Source organism: Megalobrama amblycephala, linkage group LG3, assembly GCF_018812025.1.
Source record: "Megalobrama amblycephala isolate DHTTF-2021 linkage group LG3, ASM1881202v1, whole genome shotgun sequence".
NCBI lineage: Eukaryota > Metazoa > Chordata > Actinopteri > Cypriniformes > Xenocyprididae > Megalobrama > Megalobrama amblycephala.
The window spans coordinates 173,415-200,090 of record NC_063046.1 but is presented as its reverse complement, the minus strand read 5'-3'; the positions used below and the strand labels follow the sequence as shown (position 1 = coordinate 200,090).

At 39.7% G+C, this 26,676-nt stretch overlaps 1 protein-coding gene across 2 annotated transcripts; it reads left to right on the top strand.

The window, feature by feature from the left end:
- Window positions 1–26,676, top strand: LOC125264201 (NACHT, LRR and PYD domains-containing protein 12-like). 2 transcript variants are annotated; one of them, XM_048183407.1, is made up of 10 exons: window positions 1–53; window positions 716–785; window positions 6,554–6,829; window positions 6,976–7,038; window positions 8,772–10,563; window positions 16,058–16,231; window positions 16,438–16,611; window positions 19,171–19,344; window positions 23,435–23,481; window positions 25,168–26,676. In XM_048183407.1, the coding sequence occupies exons 3-10, from the start codon at window positions 6,574–6,576 to the stop codon at window positions 25,704–25,706; spliced, it is 3,219 nt and encodes a 1,072-aa protein (XP_048039364.1). In that variant the 5' UTR covers window positions 1–53; window positions 716–785; window positions 6,554–6,573; the 3' UTR covers window positions 25,707–26,676. The 2 variants fall into 2 exon arrangements, with proteins under 2 accessions (XP_048039364.1, XP_048039363.1); XM_048183406.1 differs by having other exon boundaries at window positions 16–53; window positions 742–785.

The window sequence follows — 26,676 nt, the reverse complement described above, 5'->3', positions numbered from 1 at the left end:
CCACTTCAAGTTCAGTGGAGGAACAAGAATCATCCACATCATCGTTATTCATGGTTAGTAAATACTACTTCATAAAATACTGACATATATAGATTTAAAAGTGTCATGTATCCATTTACATTGATCTAGATTTAACAAACAGCATTGACACATTCTTTATAATGGTCTTTGATTGCTTGCAAAACTCAAAACAAATATTTGCTTTGCAGATTTAAACAACACAGCTTTTTGATGCCTCTGAATCTATGTTCTCTCTTCATAATTAGCCATATTCATCTCACAAACTTTACTTCAACTCATTTAGATTAGGGCTGTCAAGATATCAGATTTTTCAGTGCACGACTGTCATGGGCAAAAGAATTCACAATAAAAAATATACTGTGATATCTATAGAAATCTTAAAAAACATAGAATAATTTAACTGATAGCATTAGTTATTTTTTGTAAAAAAAAAAAACAAAAAAAAAAAAAAACATCACACTAAGTGTATTGGGATTGCCAAAATATTTGGTAATTAAATAAAATTCATTAAATTTAGAGACAACATGTTACAATGTTTACATTGTACAATGAATGGCAGGCTACAGTTTTATTAGTGTTTGTAACAAACTTCACGATTTCAATTCATTCCAATCTTGATTCAATATTAATTAATTTGGATAAATATTAGTTACTACTACTACTACTAATAATAAATAATCTGTTTCATTTATAGAGCACTTTTCTCTGCACTTTGCACAGGTAGTCTGGAGGAAGGACTCTGGAAAAAGGGCACACCCACCACAGTAAGCAAAGTATCTCTAAACTTTTAAAGCCCTTATTACCTTTTGGTTTACATCTGTGGAGACAACACCATTATACCAGTCGCACTGAGACATTTTAAATGATACCAAACATGAATTATCATGTTCATCTTGAATGAGACATTGGATTTTTGGTGAGTTTTGGAGTTTCCTGAGTTTAGGAGATGAGAAGGGGCAAAGAGAGGGATAGTGAGTAAGGAAACAGATGTTGAAAATTAAAAGTGAGGTGCAACTCTTCTGTCTTCACCCAGTGGGGTGTGTTATCTTAGATGTGCGTGTTAACTTCCTGAGAAAGTGTTCAGATGTTGATTAGAGTCACTCTCTCTTCCAGTTCTTCCAGTTTCTCCAGTCGGTTTCTCCATTACGGTAGCGTTTCCCAGAAGGCAGAAGAGTAAACAGCCCCTGGCTGGGGTAGGTGGAGTCACTGATTATTTTGCTGGCTCAAGTAGCATGAGAGATGTAGTTCCTGTAGAGATGGGAGGGAGGTCCTGATGATTTTGTCTGCTGTCCTCACCACTCTCTGAAGGGACTTCTGGTCTGCGGCTGTGCAGCTATTATACCAGACTGAGAGGCTGCAGGTCAAAATGCTCTCTATAGTGCCTCTATAAAAAGTTGTGAGGACAGGAGGGAGAAGGTTTGCTCTCCTCATCCTCTTTGCTCTCCTCAGTATAGGCACTGCTGAGCCCTCTTGAACAGGGATATGGTATTAGTGGTCCATGACAAATCCTCAGTGCTACGCACCCCCCAAGAACTTGGTACTTCTCATTGACTCCACAGTCCTGCCATTGATTATGAGTGGGTTATGAACCCTATACTTCCTCCTGAAGTCAACAGTGATCTCTTTAGTTTTGTTGATGTTCAATGACAGGTTGTTATTATCACACCATAACTTCTTCTCTGTAGGCCAATTTGTCATCATTTCTGATGAGGCCCACCACTGTTGTGTCATCTATGAACTTAATGTGGTTCAAGTTGTATCTAGCGCAACAGTCATGTGTCATCAGAGTGAACCACAGCGGGCTCAAGACACAGCCTTGGAGAACCCTGGAGTTCAGGACGATGGTTCCAGAGATTTTGTTCCTAACTCATACTGTCTGGGGTTTATCAGTGAGGAAGTACAATATCCAGTTGCACATGGAGTGTTGATGCCTAATGGGCCAAGTTTCCTCGCTCTGGGGGATGACTATATTAAAGGCGGAGCTGAAATCAATGAAGAGCATCCGGATCTTGTTCTCCAAATGCGCCAGGCTCAGATGAAGTGCTGCTGGTATGGTGTCATCGGTGCAGTTAGGGTGGTATGCAAACTGGAGTGGGTCAAGTGCTGCCGGAAGTCTGGATGTAATGTGACTTTTGACCAGCCTTTAAAAGCAATTCATCATAAAGGATGTGAGAGCTATTTTGCAGTAGCTGATGCTGGTGATTCCTTTGGCATTGGTATGATGATAGTGGCCTTGATGCACAGGAGTACAATGGCTTGCCTTAGGGAGATGTTATAAATGTCTGTGAGGATGTCTGAGGCAGAGTACTGCATCATCTGGGCTTTTCCTCAAACCTGCTGAAGTAGGTGTTAAGTGTATTGAGGAGGTCGATGTTGTAATCACAGTGTAGCTGAGAGGACCTGTGATCTGTGTTAGACTTGATACCCTAGAGCAATGTTCCCTCTAAGCTGCGCGCGTGCGCGGCCGCGCACTTCTGAAGCCGCGGCCGCGCAGAGAAAATAATTGCCGTGCAGAGAACAGACATGAAAATGATTGTAGTAGTTTAAATGAGAAATAATTGCAGTGCTCTGGACAACCGCTATAGAGTTATTGTCGCTATAGAGTTGGAACCGGTGAATGCGGTTTACAGGTTTCATAGAAAGAGAACGATTGAGCGCGTGCGCTGGCTGGCCCTGAGCCAAATCAGTAGCGGTAAGAATACTGTCATGTGTGCGGACTAAATACATCAATACGAGAGGCAACGCGAAATGAAAAGAAATGTGAAATAAAACGTCATGTTTTAATGAAAAGTGGTGGAAATAACGGATGATGGGCACAGAATGGTAACAAAACTCTGAGACATTTACAATCACACGCCCACCACAGGTGTAGCTTAAAAACTCAAAATACATCAGTGATATACCTCAGTTTAAATAGATTATTGTGTGTGGTGGTGGTGTGGGTTTCAGGGATGTTTAGATAACTATAAACGAGTTAACGTTCACTTTTCTTAAAAATATTTAGTTTAAACTTTATCAGTTTAAATGCTTCAGTTTGTTTTCACTATATAATATATTAAAACAAATGGAAGCATTTAAACTGATAAAATACTGTATATCAGTTTAAATACTTAAATATTATATTATATTTTATTATATTATAAAGTAAGCCTAATAAAAAATTGATCTCACAAGGGGATTGTTTAGGGCTCCTTGCCACGAAAAATCTTAACCTCCTGGTATATAAAATCTGGGAGATTCATAAGCAATAAACATATAGTTTTGATGGTTTAACACTGTCTGTTGCTAATAATTGACTGTACAAAAACACATTATGGTTGTCCCAAACCATCATTGTAACTGCTCTTATTATATTATTATAAAGAATTGAACTGTCCTGCAGGAGGACAGAAATTATTTTTTAATAGAATTTCTTGGTAAAGACTGGTACAGTTAATACAGCAATGTGAAAAAAATCTCAAGTAACCTAAAATGTGCTTAATTTAGTGACTGAACTGCTTCTTTTCAAACATATTATTTAATAAATCACTAAGTTACATCAAAGGTCAAATAAAATAGAAACGGCACATTAAAGTTAAATGTTACAGTTGCATGATAAAACCATTTTTGTGTGTGTGTGTGTTTACGTTCATTGTACAGGTCTGATATAAAATGTGTTTTTGCTCAGGTGGCCAAAATGTGCGCTCAACAGAGAAAAGTTTTGCTCAGCAAGAGGGAATTAGGGAATAAAAGGGAATAAAAATTAGAGGGAACATTGCCCTAGAGCCTGGGATCTTTTATATTAGAGAAGTAACTCTGGATTTTCTGTCCATAAGCACATTTTGGTCTCACACCAAGATTCAAATTGGTTCTATCAAGTCTAAGAGCTTCTTTGTTAGCAGACTTTAATGCAGCATTATGTGCTTTCAGGAGCGTATGTACCTCTCTAGTGAACCAGGGTTTCTGGTTGGCACGTGTGATGAAATTCTTAACAGTCACATCCTCCACAATGAGGAAGGTTGCTTTACCAAATCGAATGGCTTTTAATATACTGTTAGCCTTCCAGGGAGGAACATGCAAAGTGATCGCAAAGTTGTTCATATATCACAGACAACACTGGAAGAGCGAGATGGTCCTCACTGCAGAACACAAGATCCAAGGGGCGGGGTTGGATCTAACGGGATCTAGATCCAACTCCTCCCACTTTCCATAGCCCTAAACCTACTCGACTCCGCCTCCTGGCTCTAAACCTACCCATCTCCACCCCCTGGTTCTAGATCCAACTCCTCCCACTTTCCATATACCTTAACCTACCCGACTCCGCCCCTTGGATCTCGAGTGTTCTGCAGTGAGGGGCTACTGGGGAAGAGCAGTGCACAATTTAGCTAAAGATCTGCATGAACAGGCAGCTAAACTTAATAAGGATCATGGGCTTTTCTCCTTTGAGTGGGACACATGGTTTGGGTCGATATTGGGGCCACTTTGGAATTATTTGAGATAAGAGAATGTCTCCATTTCAAGGTTTTTAACATCACAGAACACTGTTGTTAAGCAGTAATTTTCCATTGTTTAAAATGGAAAATCCCTACATTTAAACATTGTGTTTTTATCCCTTGGTATAAAAACACAATGTTTAAAGCTAACATCTCAAGATAACATTAAAATGAGACAATAACCATGAGCTTTCTAAAACAGAAAGTAACATTACGTTAATGTCTTGACTTTCCTGAATTTCATTATGGAATGGCCAAATTTCTCCCTATCTTTTTCCACAACACATTCTGTTTTCTTTTCCACTTCTATGTAATGAAAGTTTTTCCAAATGTCATTTCTTCTTTTTCTCCCAAAGACGAACCCCGGCTGGCCGGCCATCGGTCCCTTTCTCTGTAGACTTAATTTTTTTCGTCGTTTACACCAACTCACTGCAGCTGCATCTTCTAAAAAAAAAAGCCACGAGTGGGGCTTAAGGAACTGACGTTGCCGGCGTCTGCGTAGTGCGACCTGATGCAACCCCTGAAGTTAGCGACTAAACGAGACGAAATAACAATATAACATTTCGTCTCGTTTTGGTCAATGAAAATGAAGAGACATTTTAGCATAGTTTTTATTTTGTAAACCACATTTAGTCTCGTTTTTATTCGTCAACAATATTGCATTATACATTTAATTATAGAGAGTATGCATTGACGTCAATTTCCCGCCAGAACGTGCTCCCTCAGCAAAAGAACCTGCTGCATGACTGGATTTAATAGGGGAAACTGCAAAAACGCAAGTAAAACAAACGATTACACTAAAGGTTGGGCTCAACCTAATCCATGGATATTGACATGCAGCCAGGAATCATGTTTCCTGACATTTATATGTGCCTGATTTTGATGCCAGGGAAATACATAAAGCAAATCTGCCTGTGAACGCTTTATATAAAAACAATGTAGGTAGGTCTAAATCGGAGTGATCACTTATATCAGTGTTATATATATCGTCATATCGTCCAGCCCTAAAACTTGTATAGTTTTTGTCAGTGTTTATTTAAAAACACCCAATTATGCAGAATATAAGATGGTAAATATTTAATTGATGAGTTGTCAATTAATCAGGCTCAAATTGTGAAAGAATTGTTGGGAGGGAGCATGAAGAATCATTTTCACACATGAATTGGCACTGACCTTAACCTCAGTGTAAGTCTTTGGGATGTGCTGGAGGATACTTTACAGAGTGCTCACCTCTTGCATTGTCATTACAAGTCTTGACCAAAAAATGATGCACCTCTTGGTGGAAATAAATGTTGTGATGTTATTTCCATCAAGAGGTGCATAAAGTTTTGATCAAGATCTTGTATTGACGATGCAAGAGGTGAACACTTTGTAAAGTCTACTCCAGTACATCCCAAAGACTTTCAATAAAATGAAGGTCTGGAACTCAGAGGTGCCAATTAGTGATGGGAAGTTTGGTTCTTTTCCGCGAACCGGTTCTTTCAGACAGTTTGATTCAATAAACCGGTTGAAAAAGACGGTTCACCGGTTCTTTTACGCTCCGACGTAATGACATCATCCGCGATGACGTCGTCTATCGCGGGCCGGGATGAAAAAAAACACTTAACACATTCAAATATATAAAGTCAGTTATCATAACATCAGTCAACTAAACCATCATTATAATCTGAAACGTTTCTTACAATTTAGTTTAGCATCTAAAGAATCTAAACACATATACAGTGATGTGCAAACAAAGTTTTACAGTTATAAAGTGACTAAATTAGTCTTCTTTTTTTTTTGGCAGTGTATTTCAATGCTGTCTGTCCGTCCGTCTCTTAACTATATATTTTATAGGGTACTCGGGTGATTGCTAGGGGTACTTATTGGTTGCATGTTTCAGATAGATACCATGCAAAAGGGGCATTATAGGACCCCTTTAACATATGAGTTTGGATGAGGTTCCTCTGGGATTCCTGATCCGATCACAGCTTCATTTCATAATCCAAATAACATTTCACTGCTTAGGTCCACATGTTAAGAGAGAAACTACTTCAGATCTTTTTCTTTTTGTCCTGCAGCTGTTAATCTGTGAAGGACGATGGCGTCTGTTGAAGAGCTGCTTCTGAACTCACTGATGGACCTGGTAGAAGCTGAACTCAATCAGTTTCAGTGGTACTTAAAGAGACATGAGTGTATATCAAATTCTGAAATGGAGAATGCAGATAGGTTAAAAACAGTGGATAAGATGGTAGCACATTTTGGACCAGAAGAAGCTGTGAAGATCACGGTGAAGATCCTGAGGAAGATGAACCAGAATAATCTGGCTGAGCAGCTGGAGAACAATTACAAGCAAGGTAACGTTTCATTCACTGTGACTGTAATGTGAATGACTGATTACCAATGAGATGATTTGACTTAAACGTTGCTCTGCTGATGAGTTTGTGTGATTTTTTGTTTCCCAGTGAGTGATCCTCTCTCTCTCTCCCTCTATTACACGCAGGTCAAGCTGAAGGCAATATAAAGGCATCTGCCACTGTTGGAGCTCATTCAAATGAGATAGGGGGTAAATAACAATCACTGCCTGTACATGGTAACAAGAGAAAATATAACAGCAAGTAACAATTACAGGGCCAAGAAGAACAGCAGCAGATCTTATTCAAGTACATTTAATAAAACTCTATTTTACAAATAGTTAAATGGTGTACAAGGATCTTAAACCCGGAAATTCTGCAAGCAACTTCTACATAAGAAGGGTCATCGCAATAACCCCAAACTATAACCCTAATACAGTCTCATGTCTTGTTTGATGTGCTGGATGTCAATGGTTTGATCAAAAAGCTTTTAATAACTTTGGTCAGCATGGGCTTTAAATTGATTTGAGTCCAATATTGACTAGGGTTGTGCCGATAGACGATAGTATCGCGTTTCGACGATAGTCAGACATATTGCCAAGGGCTGATGCCTTTGACGATATCAAGACGATAATGGGTCGTTTTCCACAATAATCTATATTATTATTATTACTACTACTACTATTATAGGGCTGTTATTATTATTACTATTATTAAATCCACTTTACAATTCATTTGCCTTTACTAATTTTATAATGACATAACCAAACTTGTGACACGTGCATATGAGGATTGAAGACTCTTCAATGAAAATGTTTTTAAAACATAGCCTACTACAAAACTACATTCCACATCAAAGTTGAATTGCAAGGCGATCCATTCACAAATTGTCAGTAGTGCTTGTTATAAAAGAGACACATCATTCTTAGTTTAAGCCAAGATGAAAACGGCATTGCTGTTCGCCAGCATTTTTTGTTTCCATAGTATAGTCACAAAATATTTAATGACCCTGATAACACTAACAACAATACAATCACAAATTATTATTAATTTTATTATCACTAAAGTTATTTAGACTTATCTAACAGTCTTTAAGATCCGAACAAGGCAAATCAGTCAGCTTTGAAAATCAAAAGCAGCTGCAAACTACGCCTTAAAAAACATAGTTTAACAAGAAATATTGATTCTTCTAATTTTTCACTGTCATTAATGTATGGTCAGCGAGAAATAGCCTATAAGAGAAATATAAAGCTAGTAAACTAAGATATATAATACCATTATCAGCACTGAGGTAGATTCATGTCATCATCTCTGAGAGAATTCGCCTTTAATGCAACGACAGATGCCAAAAGTTTTTCGTCCACTTTCACTATCCGGTTTATGCAGATCACTATCCGCATAAACCGATCGACACAGCTAGATTTTTTTGCTACTTACCCCAATTTCGCCCGGCATGTAAACATATTACCTGAATTGCAGGATAAGAACTCACAATTCTGAGAAAAAAAGACAGAATAACAAATATGTCTAACAATTCTGTTTTTGTCTTCTAAGAATTGTAAGATGTTAATTGGAAATGAACTTTATTCTTTTATTCCATGGCTTCCACTAACTGCTACTGCACAACTGTCATTTTCTGCCGCCAGGTAGGCTCCGCCAAAAAAAACAAAACAAAAAAAACATTGCTGTTTGCAAACACAAAATAGGTCTATAAAAGTTCTGGAAGGAATTATAAAAATAAATTTATTCAGAAAGTGTAAAATTGAAACCAATTGCATTCTAGTCAGCATTGGTCAAGGCATTTTCATCACCTTATATGTTGTCAACTTATATGTTGTATAATCAGTGTAAGATGTGTAACGCTAATTTGAATACAGTAGATGCATGAATTTATGAAAAACACAATCACTTAGTCTTTGCTGTCTTTTTCCCTTCTTCTTAAAAGGTCAAGTTACTCTTCATGATTACACAGAGACCAGCCTCAGACTGAGGAGCAAATTAAAACAGGAATATAAGCGGATATTGGTTGGTAATTCAGAGACAGGTCATCAAAAATACCTGAATGATATCTACACTGATTTATATGTGGTGGAGAATGAGACTGGAGGAAGAGTGAATGACCATGAGGTGATACAGATCGAATCAAACCAGAACCGACTGACTGCCGAGGAGAAGCCAATCAAGTGTAATGACATGTTTAAAGTCCAGTGTGACACAGATCGACAAAACAGAAAAGTGCTGACAATGGGGATTGCAGGAGTGGGAAAAACTGTCTCTGTCAATAAATTCATCTTTGACTGGGCTGAAGGAAAAGACAACCAGGATATAGTCTTCATATTTCCACTTCCATTCCGTAAATTGAATTTGATTAAAGAAGAGTACAGTCTCTTGGGACTGCTTAACAAATGCTTCTTTAGTAGTCCTGAAGAACTGTCCTCTCTTCCTGAAGGCAATGGTAAAGTTATGTTCATCTTTGATGGGCTGGATGAATGTTGTTTTCCGTTGATCTTTAAAGATGATGACAGATTTACAAATGTAAATGAAAAAACAACAGTGAGTAAGATAATAATAAACCTTATGAAGACACATCTGGTTCCCTCTGCTCTCATCTGGATCACATCCAGACCAGCAGCAGCCAGTCTGATACCCCGAGACTACATTGATCAAGTGACAGAGGTGCGAGGATTTAACGATGAGCAGAAAGAGCAATACTTCAAAAATAACAGCAGTCCTGAGGTTTCTGAAAACATTATCCATCACATCAGGAAATTCAGAAGCCTGCACATCATGTGCCATATCCCTGTCTTCTGTTGGATCTCTCTTACTGTTCTTCAGCCTCTCCTGGCTCGAGCGAGCAATGACAAAACTCCCACAACCCTCACAGGGATGTACACAAGTTTCCTAGTTTCTCAGAAGCAACAGATGGAAAAAAAATACCATGATGACCCTGAACCTAAAGTCAATGCAAGGTCTTTTGATGAGATTATTCTGAAGCTTGGAAAACTGGCCTTTCAACAGTTGGAGAAAGGAAACATGATTTTCTACAAAGAAGATCTTGAGGAATGTGGACTAGATGTCAGTGAAGGTTCAGTGTACTCTGGGTTATGCACTCAAATGTTTCAGGAAGAAAAGGCAAGAAACATTTACAGCTTCGTACATCTCAGCGTACAAGAATTCCTTGCTGCTCTCTATGTGTTTTTGATGGGCAAAGATGAGAAAACTGACCTATTTCATCAATCCTGGAAAGAAAAACTGACATGGAAACTGTCCGAAAAGCCACTGTTTCAGCTTCATAAGGCTGCAGTCAACAAGGCTTTGCAAAGCAAGAATGGACACCTGGACCTTTTCCTCCGGTTCCTCCTGGGTCTCTCAATGGAGTCCAATCAGAGTGACCTGAAAGAACTACTGCCAGGACTGGAACTCAAAACAGAGAATGTTAAAGACACCATTCACTACATCAAAAACAAAATAGAAAAGGAGAAATCAGTAGAGAGGACCATCAATCTCTTTCACTGTCTAAGTGAACTGAACGATGACTTTGTGGAGGAAATCCAAAAGAATCTGAACTCAGGAAAGCTTTCAGCAAAGAATCTCTCCTCTGCTCAGTGGTCTGGTCTGGTGTTTGTGCTCCTCATGTCAGAAGAGACTCAACAGACGTTTGAACTGCAGAAATACAGAAGATCTGATAAAACACTGATGAGACTGCTGCCAGTAATCAAAAACACCAGAAGAGCACTGTAAGAGTCTCCTTTACATTCTGTGCAACATTATGTACAACAGGGATGGGCAACTTCAACAGTGCTGTTTAGAATGTAATACAAATTAGTCAGTTGTTGTCTTAGTAACATAAGAGTTTACCCATGATATGCAATATAAATAGCGACTACGTTATGGAGGATGATCAGATACTTCTTTTAATTACATTATTAATTTGTGTTCACATTGCTCAAAAAGCATGTTTAGCAAGCTACAGAAAACTGGCAGCCAGGCAACTGACACATAACAGATCCTGAGTGGCGACATCACTACATGTGAAAAGGAGTAAGGAGGAATGCTCAGGTAGCTAGCTTGAAGCCAGTGGGGCTGTCGGTAAGAACAGGTCTAGTCTAGTCACTCAGGTTCACAAGTCTTTATTGCACATCCAAAAGGTATTGTGTGCATATGTGCATGCGTCTACATGTGAGCATGTGGTTTCTACAAAATGAACAGAGAAATACAGAGGTTTAGTTTACCAATGGTAAATCAGTTCCAAAGCAAGTACAAATCTTCCACTGAGTTCACAAGTCATATAAACAAGACATGAGAAAAAAATACAAGCCTGAATTGAACACACTTAGGCCAAACTCAAGTCAAACCAAATAATCTATAAATATCAAACAAAAGCACTTACATAGTCAATTACGCACACGCAGGAAAACAAAGGAGTAAGAATCAGTTCTCTGCACAGTACAGCCACATGCAACAGAATGGGAAAGATGTGGGCACAGGTGCAGGTAATAAAGCCTGAGGGGAGTCCTAATTGGCTTGAGATTGGTTGGGTGTAGCTTAGGGCTAACAGGGAAATGAGTATGCTATAGAGGGGTGTGGCACTTATTTTGAGGCTACAGCTTAAGCCGAGTTCAGACTGCACGATTTTAGCCCCGATTTTGGCTCGCCGACAGGTTTTGAGAAATCGCCGACAAATGCCCGAAATCACAGGCAAATTGGTGCTTGTTCACGCGAGTGACAATCACGCAGTGTGAATGAGCAAAGACGCGATCTGAGAGAATCGCCGATGAGTCGCCGATGCCCGTGAGATATTTGGCATGCTAAATTTCTGGACCTGTCGGCGATTCAAAATCCTGCTGTGTGAAAAGTGTTCTGACTGAAAACTACATCGGCAATGACCGACAGCCAATGAGAGAGCAAGATACAGAGCAGCGGGCAGTTCGGGAAGGAGTTATAGATCACAATATCAGCAAGCATGGCTTCGTTTCAGATAAACATTACAATTCTATCAAACAGAAACAAAGCACAAATATTTGCTTGACCATCTGCAACAGCAGCACATTGAAAAGTTATGTATTTAGCTCCGACTGTCGTTGCAGAACACACAATCCTTGTTCTTCGCGTCTCCCCAAACATTTCCTCCTTCATATTCTTTTCTTTTTGTTGTTTTCACTGCAAATCAGTGCACAGGCAATTCGTATTTCAAGCTTCTTGCGGGCTACTATTTTTAATAATAATCCCACCGTGTGTCTAAATCATCTCCCTAGTTCAGTTGTTAGGGCACTGATCAGGGTATCAGCCACATTCACTTTCATTATATACTGATTCACGACCTAGGGATCTAGGGAGCTGATTGAGACGCAGGACCAGTCTCACGTGAGAACTCTGGGCTTGAACGCGTGATAACGCGTTGTTTCCTTGTCATGTCTCGTGTTTGTCATGCAGTGTGAAACCTTCTGTCGCCGATCCATCGTGCAGTGTGAACACAGCAGTGACTGAATGCTGGCCAAGATAGTCATGCAGTGTGAAAAGAACAGTGACCTGACTACTTTGAAAATCGTGCAGTCTGAACTCGGCATTAGGGAAACAAAACTTCCCAACAACATGCATTCTAGCAGCACGGTTAACTAATTCCAGGCCAAAAGTGGTTTGTAATTGTGCAGTAACGTACCAGGCTCAAGTGGAAATACAACTGGAACTGTTCCTTACTGTTCTTAGAACTGTTCAGCTTAACGGTGGAAAAGTGGCTTTTGTGAGCAGTGCAGCTGTGTAATGGCAATTTACATTAAAATCTTTCATTACAGATTTAATTTCCAAACAAATGGGTGACCCCTTGAACTTGGTAAAAGCATAATCCGTTTACCATCTTGACAGGAAAACACGATTTTCATGGTCAATTTTTCAGTTATTTTTGCTAATTTTAGTAAACTTTCACATACAGCATGCACATACTTCACTATAATTAAAATGGTGATCGGCTGGAAATAGCGACCTCTCCTTTTTTGATTTAGCATTAACCTCATAACCTGAACGCAGTCTTTTCATTACTAACCGCATTGTTCCGAATATAAGACGACCCCCGCTTTTCAAGATGTACCTTTTGGAAAAAGGCTTTTAGAAGACCAAATCTTGTCTTTTAAAATTCTTCATTTGAAAATAATTTTCATATTGCATATGTTTAATTTTTCAGTTTTAAATTAATTTTTGTATTTAAAGTGTAGTGATTTTGGACTAGCCTCACTCGAGGGTACCACAAATTTAGTGGTTTATGGTCTTAATATTAATATTAATATTTTGTATTAATATTAATATTGAGTCAGATGATTCCTTCCAAAATTTTCAGGGCACCAGTCAAGTTTCACCTTGACAATAAAGAACAATCATGGAAGATTGTTGACTGAATTACAATTATATGAATTGGAGGAAGTTCATCATCTGACCAATCTGAAGGATTTGTGAGATATTGTTAACTTGTAGAGCCTCTTACTGTATTATCAACACAAGGAAGACACAAGTGTAATAAATGGATTTTATTAACAAAAGGATAGACAAGAGTAACTAACAACTACTGAATGGATAAAGTGCAAAAAGACATAAATGCAAGTGAATGAGTAGGATGTTACTATGGCAGTTACAAGTTAATCTTATGGAAAGATAAACTGTAGTTTCTCTAGAAGAAATAAGGTAAACCTTATTCTGACTTCAACAAATAAACCAAGAGATTATTTGTTATCAGCTGATATCAGCTATGCAAGATCTAATGCAAATTATATAATCATATACTGACAATATACACTAATGCCAAGGTCTCTAGAAAGAGGTTTGGAAAGTGATATTTACGTCTGCCTGGTCGTGCTGAATCCGAAGGTGACGTCTTCCACTTATTGAGCTGAGCAGCGTTGCAGTGGGAAGAAAGGAGTTTCTGTTTCACAGCCTTGAACACGAAGTACTTGTGAATGTTGAACTCCTGGAGCACAGAAGGTTTGATGGTTCTGATGTCTGTGCAGACGATCCTTATTCTCTGGAACACGCAGATGGAAGGATCTTTAGATTCTGAAGTCAGTGCAGATCCGGAACACGCAGATCTGGAGGATCTCTGATGAGAGGATTGAAGTTGGTACAGAAGATATCTTGAAGATGGGGGGCTAAGCTTTAGTCGTTGTCTCTGTTGCAGTTTTCAAACTCCCCAAATTCACTTCTTGCAGAACTTCCTTGTTTCTCTCTTTAGAGCTTCAGAGTCTTGAGAGAGCAACTTCACAACTCTGTAGAGTTGGACTTAGCTTAGCACGTCTTGGGACCAGAACTGGAACAAGAACTGGAGCCTGGAACCAGAACGGGAAACTGCGGCAACCCAACTGGAACAATTATCTGTCTCAGAAACAAGTCTTTTAACCTGTCCCGAGAAGGAGGGAAATGCAAATTGGCACCTTTCAGATGCAGTGTCTTGATTGGCTGATGCTGTCAGAGGTGGCTGCTGGATGGCCCCCCTCTTGCATGAGGTTCATTTGCATAGCTTAAAGTTCACATTTAGAACAATGTCTTTAAGGTTTTTCCTATGCATAATTCACTTTCGAAACCAATTTCAGATTACCCTAGGCATTGTGCTGAAAACATAAAGACCAAACATCATTGAGTTATATACTTTTACCCATGCATTAATGTATACCTTGGTAGGCAAGTTTGTATAGTTTGCATGTACACAAACAACACTCATTAAGTATAGTTCTTGAGAATAAAAATGGAGAAGATTTGCTCCATTTTGTCCACTGTGTGTCTATTTTGTGTCCTTTGTGACTTCAAGTCACATAGCAAAACCTGTCTGGTGAGTGGAGTTCAGTTTACACCTCAGGTCTAAGGACTGAGGGACTGGGGTGAACAATGGGGGAGAATGGTGATAGAATTAGCCTGCTCAATGACATGCTAATGTCATCTTTCTTCCTTTGCACAAATGGTCAGGGTGATTGTCTTGATAGGCTTATCTGCTAGTCTATCTATTCCCTTGTTTGCTTCTCTTGGAGGTGTGAGTTTTGGAGTCATGTGCTTTTCATCATGGCAGATGAGGTGATGAGGGGAGTCTTCCCTCATGTCTGCCTGCTGATCACTACAAAAGTATGAAACATACTGGTAAAATCTACCAAATATCACATTCAGAATAAACACTTTATGGCATAGCTACCATAAAAATAACCTTATGTTCTTATTTAATAGATTTCACAATGATGGATTTCTCAACATTTTTTGTACAGTGACAGATGCCGGCATGTCAAAAAAAACAAAAACAGGTGTTTGATCTGCATTACCTATCTGATCCAGTGATGATATAAATGTTTTTTCCTAAGTCTGACCACGGACCACTGAAAAGACAGCAGTTTCTCGCTGAAGTCGGAGGGCATTCGCTAATCCATTACTCTGCATAATTCTACATCGCAACAGTCAAAGAAATTTTACTGCGGTCCTAAAAGCAGCCTCTTTGAGGATATTGACAGGCAAGTGCATCAGTACATAGTTGAAAAAAGAAATGATGGGCCTTGTTGGTGGGTGATTTCTGCTCTTTGGCGATATCCAGTGCCTTCAGCTAGATTATGGCTCTGGGTATGGGCAGCCTCTCATTTCTTTTTTTTTCGGCTACGTACTGATACACTTGCCTGTCAGTTTCTTCAAAGCGGCCCCAGTAAGCTTTTCTTTGATTATTAGTCTTTTTTGACTGGCCATCTTCTAACATTACACTCTCACACCGTATGATGACTCTGCTACGTTTCTTAGTCCTCTGGGAAATGCTCGTTTTACACGTATTTGGCACTCCCTATTCTTGTGGCTGTATTATTGACATGTAAAAGTCTAGACCCTGAATATAAGACAATCCCATTTTTTCAGATTTCCAAGAAAAAAAATCTTTATTCAGAACAATACAGTACTTTTCAAATGCTTTAAAATTGATCATCCGAGTGGTTCGGTGTGCCTTATTTAAAGACATTGCGGGCTGAAAGCAGCAGGCCGCCAGTTGCCCATTCCTGATATACAGTGTTAGTCTTTTGTAATTGGGTGACTTGCTGGCCTACACTGTTCAAAAAATTTAATTAATAAACGTAATGCGTGATATTATAAATACAGGTTTGATTTTTAATGAAGAGAACATTGTTTTTAGCTTTGCTCACTACAGTCAAAGGTTTTTCAAGCTTCAAATTATAAAAACTACCTAATAATCATTACTGTTGCTGTTTGCTTGTTTTGTTCTCTACACAGGCTACAGTGCTGTAAACTCACTGCTCAGTCCTGTGAAAGTTTGTCTTCAGTTTTACAATCCTCAAACTGTGTCCTGACAGAGCTGGACCTGAGTAACAATGACCTGCAGGATTCAGGGGTGAAGCTTTTTTCTGATGGACTGAAGAGTACAAACTGTCAGCTAGAGATACTGAGGTTTGAAATTTATTTTCCAATGAGTAAATAAAAAGAAATCATACAGCTAATTTATTACTGATTTATTCAGTATGCAATTACATCAGGGGTTCCAACCATGTTCCTGAAGCCCCCCCCCCCCCCCCCCCACTCTACTAATGAGCAGGAGGGGGGGGTTCCAGGAATGTCGTTGGGGATACCTGAATTACATTGTTTTTCTTCTTCAGATTTACCACATGTAACCTCACTGCTCAGTGTTGTGAGAGTTTGTCTTCAGTTTTACAATCCTCAAACTCTCTCCTGAGAGAGCTGGACCTGAGTAACAATGACCTGCAGGATTCTGGAGTGAAGCTTCTTTCTGATGGACTGAAGAGTCCAAACTGTCAGCTGGAAATACTGAAGTAAATTGTTTTAAAATAATTAACTATGCTATAAACGGAGTCAGACTTAACCAATTGTAAATGTGAACTTGCAATTAGTTTTTAGTTTAATTTAGTTTAGTAAAGTATATAATAATGCTATAGCAATAAAATATTTTGTCACAGAATGTCACAGAATGTGACATCTGTTCTCAATGGAATGCCAGAACAAGAGACAAAAAAAAAAAAAAAAAATTGCAAAAATGTGATATTTACATTCACACATTCATATTGCAGACGCTTTTATGCAAAGCGACTTACAAATGAGGAATACAGCAGCAAAGCGATTCATTGTGCAAAAAGTGCTCAAAATACAAAGTTTTAGACATTTCTTAGAGTAACATAAGCTAGAGTAGGGAGAGAAGAAAAGAAAGAACAAGGGGAAAAAAAGTGAAAGCATAGATTTTTTTAAGATGAGATTCAGTGCTCATGGAAGAGAGGAGTTTTCAGCTGTCTTTTGAATATGGACATTCCACTGAGATCATTCCACCAGCAAGGAACAGTGAACGAAAATGTCCTGGAGAGTGATTTTGTGCATCTCTGTGATGGTACCACCAGCAATCTCTCATTTACAGATCATAGGCATCTAGTAGGAATGTAGGAGTGAGGAGTGAGTGAGATGAAGGAGTGAGATGAAGTAGGAGGGTGCTGAGCCTGTGGTAGATCTGTAAGCAAGTGCCAATGCCTTGAACTTGATGCGAGCAGTAAGTGGTAGCCAGTGCAGAGAGATGAAGAGAAGTGAGACATGGGGCCTTTTTGGTTCCTTGAAGACAAGATGTGCTGCAGCGTTCTGAATAAAGGTTTGATTGCACATGATGGAAGTCCAGCCAGAAGAGCATTGCAGTAATCAAGCCTAGAAATAACCAGGGCCTGGACGAGAAGCTGTGTTGCATGCTCAGTCTGATTTTCCTTATTTTGTGTAGTGCAAACCTGCATGACCGAGCTGTCTTTGCAATGTGGTCTTTGATGATCAGTTGGTCATCAACACTAACCAAAGATTTCTGTTCGATCTTGATGGTAAAATCGTGCTGTAGAGTCGGACTGGCAGGGAAGTCGAGAAGCTCCATCTTTGCCAGGTTGAGCTGCAGGTGATGTTCTTTCATCCATTCTGAGATGTCCCCCAGACAGCTTGAGATTCGTGCAGCTACTGTGGGATCATCTGGTTGAAATGGTAGAGCTGTGTGTCAGCATAGTAATGGTAGCAGAAACCATGTGTCTGTATGATGGGTCCTAGTGATTTAGAGTAAATGAAGAAGAGGAGGGGTCCAAGAACTGAACCTTGTGCTTTGGATACCTTCCCTCTCCAGGTCTCGGTCAAGCCCAAGATATTGAGAGTAGATTGAATTGCTAGAATTAAGTCAGCTTTGTTGACTGTTGACTGACAAACCCACAGAAAAAGAGAGAGGTGCATTAGAGAAGTAAATAGGACGCAGATTAGCAGTATTGTGCTGCCTTCTGCGTGTGAAGGTAGAGCGTTGTTTAAAGACAGTAGGAATGTACTGAAAGCACATGATGAGAAAAAGAAGTGGGAAAGTTGCCTGGAAAATCCAGCTTCACCGCTGTACCAGCGGATTAGTCTGGTCGCCATTGAATTAATTCGATTTCTAGGGCGGAGCAAATCTGAGCAAACAGGAAGCGGAGTAAACCAATCAGAAAAGGGCGGATATGACGTTAGCAAAGCGACAAGAGAGTCAACAGCGAAAAGTAAATAAACGGCCCTGGGCAAGCACAATAGTTTTTTGGCAAGCACGGAGAGTAGTTTAACATGGCTAGCGCTAGAGAGAGCGACATTAATGACTTGTGTCGTTGTTGCGGTAAGAATTTGAGAATACGTGGTAGGACTTTCACCGCACTAGAGTGACGCTGTTTGCGTCACTGAAATAAACGAATCTGATTGCACGGTACAGTTGGAGTTGACTCGAGGCGCGACAGAGGGCGGACTGACCAGACTGATATCTCTTGTAGAAGATATATCATTCTCGACTTGCCAGGCAATTACCGATGTCCTTGCTCGGTGGAGTCATGCAGGTAGAGTCGCAGGTCTTCACGCAAGGAGGCTGAATGCTTCCAGCAGCAGCGCACACACTAAATAATATAAGGTGTATCACTGGTGTTTTATTGTCATTAGCTCCCTGAGGTTTTCTGCTAAAATAAAAGTTATTTAAGGGAAACGAAGAAATTAACAACTAGAATTCATTGTAAAGTAATGCATTTGACTAACTGCAAATAATTAATTTTAAAATATTCATGCATTCACTCTTATTTGTATGACTGTTAATGTTCCTTGTCTAAATGTAAATGCTTTTCTTCAAATTTCATTGTTTTGAATTGAAAATATATCAGAGTAATTACTTGAAATTGCTGCCTGTTACTTTTTAGTTTTGTAAACAATTAATAAATAATACCTAAGGACAGGCTGAAAAAGGTAAAAATATTCAAATAACAATTTGAAACGGCTGCAAATACAAACCACACAGGTCAGTGTGTGGTAGTAACACTTGCCAAACTAATGTTGTGGGCTGTTGCTGTATGCCTTTGTAGATTGTCTGGCTGTATGGTGACAGAAGAAGGATGTGGTTATGTGTCTTCAGCTCTGAGTTCTAACCCCTCACACCTGAGAGAACTGGATCTGAGCTACAATCACCCAGGAGATTCAGGAGTTAAGCTGCTCACTGATAAACTCAACGATCCAGACTACAGACTAGACAACCTCAAGTATGTAGAGCATAAAGAGTTTTGATTAAACAACTACAAAAACAGCATTACAAACTTCACTTATTAAAAGTTACATTTTATTTTATTCATTCACTTAAAAAAGATCTTATTGAGAATTTACAGAGGTTTAGCTCTAGTTATACTAGAGGGATGTTGAATGCTTCATTCTGATTGGCTGACAAACATTCTAAGGTGTGCAATTATTTCCAGTAAACGCAAAGCTAAAGTAGTTCCAGGCAGGTCTTGACTGCATTACAGTTCCTTACAACTTTGCAAAATAATTTCAGTTATTTCAAAGGTGCTGATAGCCTACATTAGCAAAAGAACCAAAACCCACAAAGACACTGACTAAACTAATAAACATAACTGTAGTATAATCAAAGTTCATCTGGAAGGAAGAGGACGGAGTCGGCGATTGTCTGCTGACTGAGCTTTATATAAGACTGTGCATCGCACAACAACAAAATAAATAATCCACAAAGGGCTTCACTCCACTCTTGGTATACACAATTCCCAACGGGCTTCACTCCAGTATCGCTGTTGTGACCAGCGTCTCAGTCAGCAGTACCCCTCTCTCTCCCACACTCCTCCTTCTCGTGGCATTTTATCCTGTCTCCGCGCCAATTACTGGAATGAGAAACAGGTGTTCGTGATTTACATTTAACCCGCTCACTTACCAAGCCTCTCCTGATGCTTTCTCCTGCTGAAGACCTCGCTGAACCACGCCCCCCTTGCCACATACCCCCACCGCCCGACTCAGGCCGGGGAGCCGTCCGTTGGATACGCGTCGAATTTCGACACTGCGTTCACCTTGCGATAGTCCACACAGAACCGAACTGAGCCGTCCGTTTTAGGGACCAAAACTATCGGGCTCGCCCAGTTACTGCTGGACTCTTCTATTACTCCCATTTCAAGCATTGCCCCTAATTCCGCCTGAACTACCTTTTTCTTATGTTCAGGCAACCTATACGGCCGGCTGCGAATCACCACGCCCGGCTCCGTCTCGATGTGGTGCTGAATGAGGTTTGTACGACCCGGTAGGGGAGAAAACACGTCAGCAAATTCTGCTTGTAACTTAGTCAAATCAGTGAGCTGGGAGGGCGAGAGGTGGTCTCCTTCTGGGGCCAGAGCGAGGGATTGTTTTTTTTATATTCACCTCTGGCCCAAGATCATCCTCTCCGCTAATCATCGTCGCCAGCATCACTGATTCTGCCTCATTCCATTTTTTAAGGAGATTGGGGCGGTAAATTTGACGTGCTCCTCTCCTATCGGAACGTATCACCTCATAATTGAGCTCGCCAACTCAGGTCCTTGCCACTTTGCAAGTAATTTTGAACTTGAAGTGGGGAGCAATACAAGCACTTTATCTCCCGGTGAAAATTTGCGTAAATTAGTCCCCTGTCATACAGCTGGCTCTGTCTGTGCTGGGCAACAAATTCTCCATAGATAGCCGCCCCAAAGTGTGGAGTTTTGTTCTGAAGTCCAGCACATACTGAATTTCGTTTTTGGCCTGAGATGGTCCGTCCTCCCAAGTCTCCCTTAGGACGTCCAGTACCCCGCGGGGCTGGCGTCCGAAGAGAAGCTCGAAGGGGGAAAACCCTGTGGAGGCTTGCGGGACTCCAACCACCTATCCCATTTTTTGGCGTCCTCTTGAACGAATTTACGAATCATGGATTTAAGCGTGCGATTAAAACGTTCGACCAGCCTGTCCGTTTGTGGGTGAAAGATGCTGGTACGAACCGATTTAATGCCCAATAATTCGTAAAGTTCGCGTAACGTGCGTAACATAAACGCCGTGCCTTGATCAGTGAGGATTTCTTTCGGAATCCCCACTTGGGAGATTAAACTAAACAGCGCGTCCGCAACACTCTTAGCGGAAATGTTGCGGAGAGCCACTGCTTCGGGATATCGCGTTGCATAATCCACAATGACTAATGCAAAGCGATGCCCTCTTGCTGATCGTTCCAGTGGCCCGATGAGGTCCATACCAATTCTTTCGAAGGGAACCTGCATTAATGGGAGAGGGCACAAAGGCACTTTTGGGGTGGCCGGTTGATTTACCAACTGACATTCACGACAAGACGCACACCACCTGCGCACATTCTCGTGAATGCCCGGCCAAAAAAATTTAGTGTTGCCGTTTGTCCTAAATGCCCAGCCATTGGATTAGAATGAGCCGCTTGGAAAAGCATTTCCCTGCGGCTCTTTGGAACTAACAATTGGGTTGTATCTTCCTTAGTCTGAGTGTCTTGGGTCACTCGATACAACCTATCTTTTATGATCGCAAAATATGGATAAGAGAGCGGTTGTCCAGGGTGGAGAGGCTGACCATCGATAATACTGACCTTTTCAAACGCATGTTTTAGCGTCTCATCATGAGACTGCTCCAGGGGAAAATCATCGCGATCCGAAAGAATAAGTCTTCCAATCTCGCTCTGTTCCCCTGAAGCTGAACTCACTGGTCCCTGATCAGTCTCTCCCACCTGAACTCGCACATCTCTATCCAGCGATTTTTCTCCCCAAGAGGCATCCGAGCATAAACACCCTAATAATTCATTAAACGCGGGCCAATTCGTTCCCAAAATTATCGGAATGCGGAGGTGCGGATTAACTGCCACCTCAACACTATACTTTTGACCCCTGAATTGAATAATGACGGGCACTATCGGATATTTCACCACTTCCCCGTGCACACACCGCACCCTACCGGTGAGTGAACACTACTTTGCCGAATGGCTTAATTCTTGTGGCCCTTGACTATGTGTGCCTATGCTACCTTACCCAAATAGCTTAACTCTAGAGGCCTATGACTACACTGTAAAAAATGCTGTTCTTACTTAGATTTTTTGTCTTGTTTCCAATCCAAATATCTAAAATTTCTTAGATTAAGAGGCATTTTCTTGACAAGTAAAAATTATTTTATTGTTTTTTGGAAAAATAAATCAAAATTAAGTAAGTTTTTCCTTAAAACAAGCAAAATAATCTGCCAGTGGGGTAAGAAAAATAATCTTAATCCAAACTGAAAACAAGGTTATATATCTTATTTTTGGTTTGATATAAGATTATTTTGCTTGTAAGAACAGCATTTTTTGCAGTGTATGTGTGCCTGTGCTACCTTGCCAAATGGCTTAGCTCTAAAATCTGTGTTCTCATTAACAATACATTTTCCAAACCGTTTCTAAACATGATCCAATGTGGCTACAGAGTGATATCCATACAGGTACAAATTGATAAATTAATTGATTATTAAATTGTTTAATTATGATTTATGCTAGTTTCCATGACTGAGTTTAAGATAAATCTTTTCATCTTACTATTGGGGCTGCCAGTTTGCTAAAATGTTAAACAGCAAGCACATACTATGCAAAAGCAGCAGCCCTTCCTGGGCACTCTGTCTTGTCATGTCTTGTTTATTTATTTATTTCACTCAGTGTCCAAATTCACTCACTCATTTTCATTTACTCCTTCAGTGGACTATATTAGTGGAATAATGAATGAGGGTATAGGGGCAATTTCGAACACAGCAAAAGTGTTACTCCCAGGAAATCACGGCAAGAACATTTTTAAAAACTTTGACTCATGCAGATAAACAACCCCCACAGGGTAGACTTGAGAAACTATACCTCAAAAGACAACCGACTACGCCACCCCAGGGCTAGTCTAACAGGAAATCGTTTGTTACAAAAATCACCAAGGCACACAGGTTTGGTTACGGCTGAGTCAGAACAAGAAACAGAGATGAAGTACAAAAAACTTTAAAACCAATAAAAATCTTTAAAAAAAAAAAAAACAATAAATAAAACCATCAAATAACATGCAAATATAAAAATCATAATTCTGCCTCTACTCCAGGGCTGGGGACCTAGCTCTCCTAACCTCTAAAATCCACATCAAACACTTGTGCACCTCCAAGTGTTGAACACTCACACAGAAGAGTACCGCCATCGAGCAGAGAGAAAGGGCTTGTCCATCATGCATTCACTGGAAAGAGAGCAAAACTACAATTTAGTCACACAAACTTACTCACACTTACACCTCCTTTTATATTGTAACTGTTTACTGATTAACTGTGACACTGTGTGTTTTCTAGTGTGGATCATGGAGGAGAGATCAGGATTACAGCAGGACTGCGCAAATGTACGTATACACACGCACACATACTCTCTCACTCAGACACACTTACTCAACAAACACACAAAACACACACTCAACACACACTCTCACTCAGATTTATATCTGGTAAACTGTACTAAGCCACTGCTGATATATTGAACATGAAGAGTTGAGATACATTAAAAGAGCAGACAGATTCATAATTCCAGATTCTGTATTACAGAAAGTTCTTAGAATCCTATCTTATCTGTTTGGTAATCATGGCAATTTCAGTCAGAACCTCATTTAGGACAAAACTATTACAGAATCACATTTAAGTGCATAATCTTAGCTATGGATAGGAAAATGGTTTTAACAGAAACATTCTAACTTGACAAAATAAATCCTAAAAACTGTTTTAACTTTAGGACAACCACACATTTCTTAAAGGGTTAGTTCACTTTCAAATGAAAATTAGCCCAAACTTTACTCACCCTCAAGCCTTCCTAGGTGTGTATGACTTTGTTCTTTCTGATGAAGACAAACTGAGAAATATTATTAAATATCCTGATGCATCCGAGCTTTATGATGGCAGTATGCGTTACCAAACGAGTATGAGCTGTCTCCATCCATATCCATCCATCCATCCATCCATCCATCATAAATGTATGCCACACAGCTCCAGGGGGTTAATAAAGGCCTTCTGAAGCATAACGATGCGTTTGTCAGACCGCCTTTCTTATTCTTGACATTTGATATACAACAGTGCTTTGATCTGCCTGCATTGACACTGTTTTCTTTAAGAGCTGCTGTGCAGCCAAAATTATATACCAGTTATCACTGTAAAGCTATATAAATAAAGGTGACTTGACTTCAAATTATGGAAAAAACGGCATTGGTGTCACGTCAGTTCCGTAAGTTGAATAGGGAAGGTGGTTTGGTGGAAACTGGATAATTGATTTCATAACTTGTTAAATTGATTTTTTTTTTTTTACACAAATGCATCGCTTCGCTTCAGAAGGTCTTTATTAACCCCCTGAAGCCGTGTGGCATACGTTTATGATGAATGGATATGGATGGAGACACTTTCTTCAGCTCTTACTCGTTTGGTAATGCATACTGCCATTATAAAGCTCGGATGCATCAGGATATTTATTAATATTTCTCAGATTGTCTTCATCAGAAACAAGAAAGTCACCTAAAAAAAACACCTAGGATGGCTTGAGGGCGGGTAAAGCTTGGGGTAATTTTCATTTGAAAGTGAACTAATCCTTTAAGTGCATTATTATAGTTGGTTGCTTGGTAACAGAACTGAGTACCGAACTCAAGATTTCCTAACAACAGATAAGATTAGATTTAGTTAGATAGGATAAGAATCCTAAATGAAGTTAAGATTTGTTTCTGTAATACAAATTTGTGAAAATTCCTAAATTAACTTGTAACATCTGAATTTAAGACTTCCCTGTTGAAAAAAAACCCCCAGCATATGCTGGTTAGGTATGTTTTGATGCATGGCAGCTGGTTAATGCTGGTCCTGAGCTGGTTTCAGCTTGTCCTGAGCTGGAGCTAGTTGCTTAGGACCAGCTCTTGACCAGCTTAAACCAGCTCATGAAGAGCTAAGGACCAGCTGCCATGCTTCAAAACATACCTAACCAGCATATGCTGTTTTTTCATCAGGGTTAAGATAGAACGTTTCTGTAACACACCCCTGATGTGTTTTCTCTCCATCAGATTCCTATCAGCTCACACTGGATCTGAACACAACACATAAACGCCTCCATCTGTCTAAGAAGAACAGAGTGATCACTGACACTCTCATAGCCTTTCATTCGTATCGTGATCATCCAGACAGATTTGATTGTTTTCCTCAGGTGATGTGTAGAGAGAGTGTGTGTGGACGCTGTTACTGGGAGACTGACATTGATTTGAGTGAGGATGTGGATATATCAGTGTCATATAAGAGTATCAGCAGGAAGGGACGGGGTAAAGAGTGTAAGTTTGGATGTAATGATCAGTCCTGGAGTTTGAACTTCTCTGACTTACATTACACATTCAAGCACAATAACATTAAGACTAAAGTCCTTCTAAAGCCCATCAGCCTTATATATCATAAAATAGGAGTGTATGTGGATCACAGTGCAGGAACTCTGTCCTTCTACAGTGTCTTCAGAGACACAATGAGCCTCATCCACACAGTCCAGACCACATTCACTCAACCGCTCTATCCTGGGTTTAGGGTTAGTTCTGGATCATTAGTGAAACTGTGTTGATGAATCAGAATAGACTGTAGAGAGATTCTACCCATAATGCTTTGAGCTCATGATAAATCAGTGACTGTCACAGGCCGGCTTCACTAGATAATCCAAGATAAGAGGCTTGGTGCAGAAAGATGCTTATATTTAATACAGTAGTTCCCAAACTGGGGGGCATGGCAAGGCTGAGGGATAGTGTACAGTCAGCAGATTAGTATGCAAAATAAACCTCTGCAGGGTGATACAAGACCACACTTCGTAATTTTTAATTACCTTATTTTGCGGCCACTTGCCAGATAAGTAAATAATTGAACACAAAATATTTATTTGACATTTTATTACCTCCAAATGATTTGCAGTACCCTCTTGAGTGCTGTGTTGATGAATCAATTCAGTCTTCTACACTGATCACACAGTAAACAATGCAGTGCTTTCAGGTATTCTCTTTCTTTCAAAGTATTCTCATTGCTTCATAACATTAAGATTGAGCCACTGCAGTCACGTCAATATTTTAACAATGTCTTTAGTACCTTTCTGGACCTTGAAAGTGGTGGTTAAATTGAGTCTATATAGTCATATACCTCTCAGATTTCATCAAAAATATCTTAATTTGTGTTCTGAAGATGAACAAAGGTCTTATGGGTGTGGGAAATATTAATTACTCTCAATAGTAATTAATGAGAGAATTTTCTTTTTTTGGTGAACTAACCCTTTAACTAGTGGCCATAAGAAATAGATGTTGTTCAACTTATCACATTCCCACAAGTTAATATGATGTTCCCACAAATTAATATCTTGTGGCCATGACAACTAAATGAACTGAACATGTCACCTTCCGGCCACATTAACAATGCTAGAATACTATGTTTTTGTTTTTAATGATCTGCGGAAGTTTAAAGTTTTAAAGTTGTATGTGAAAGTATTGCATGTGTGTGGAAAACTTTCTTCAAATGTATATGAATAAAGTTGAATAAAAACATCCCCTTAA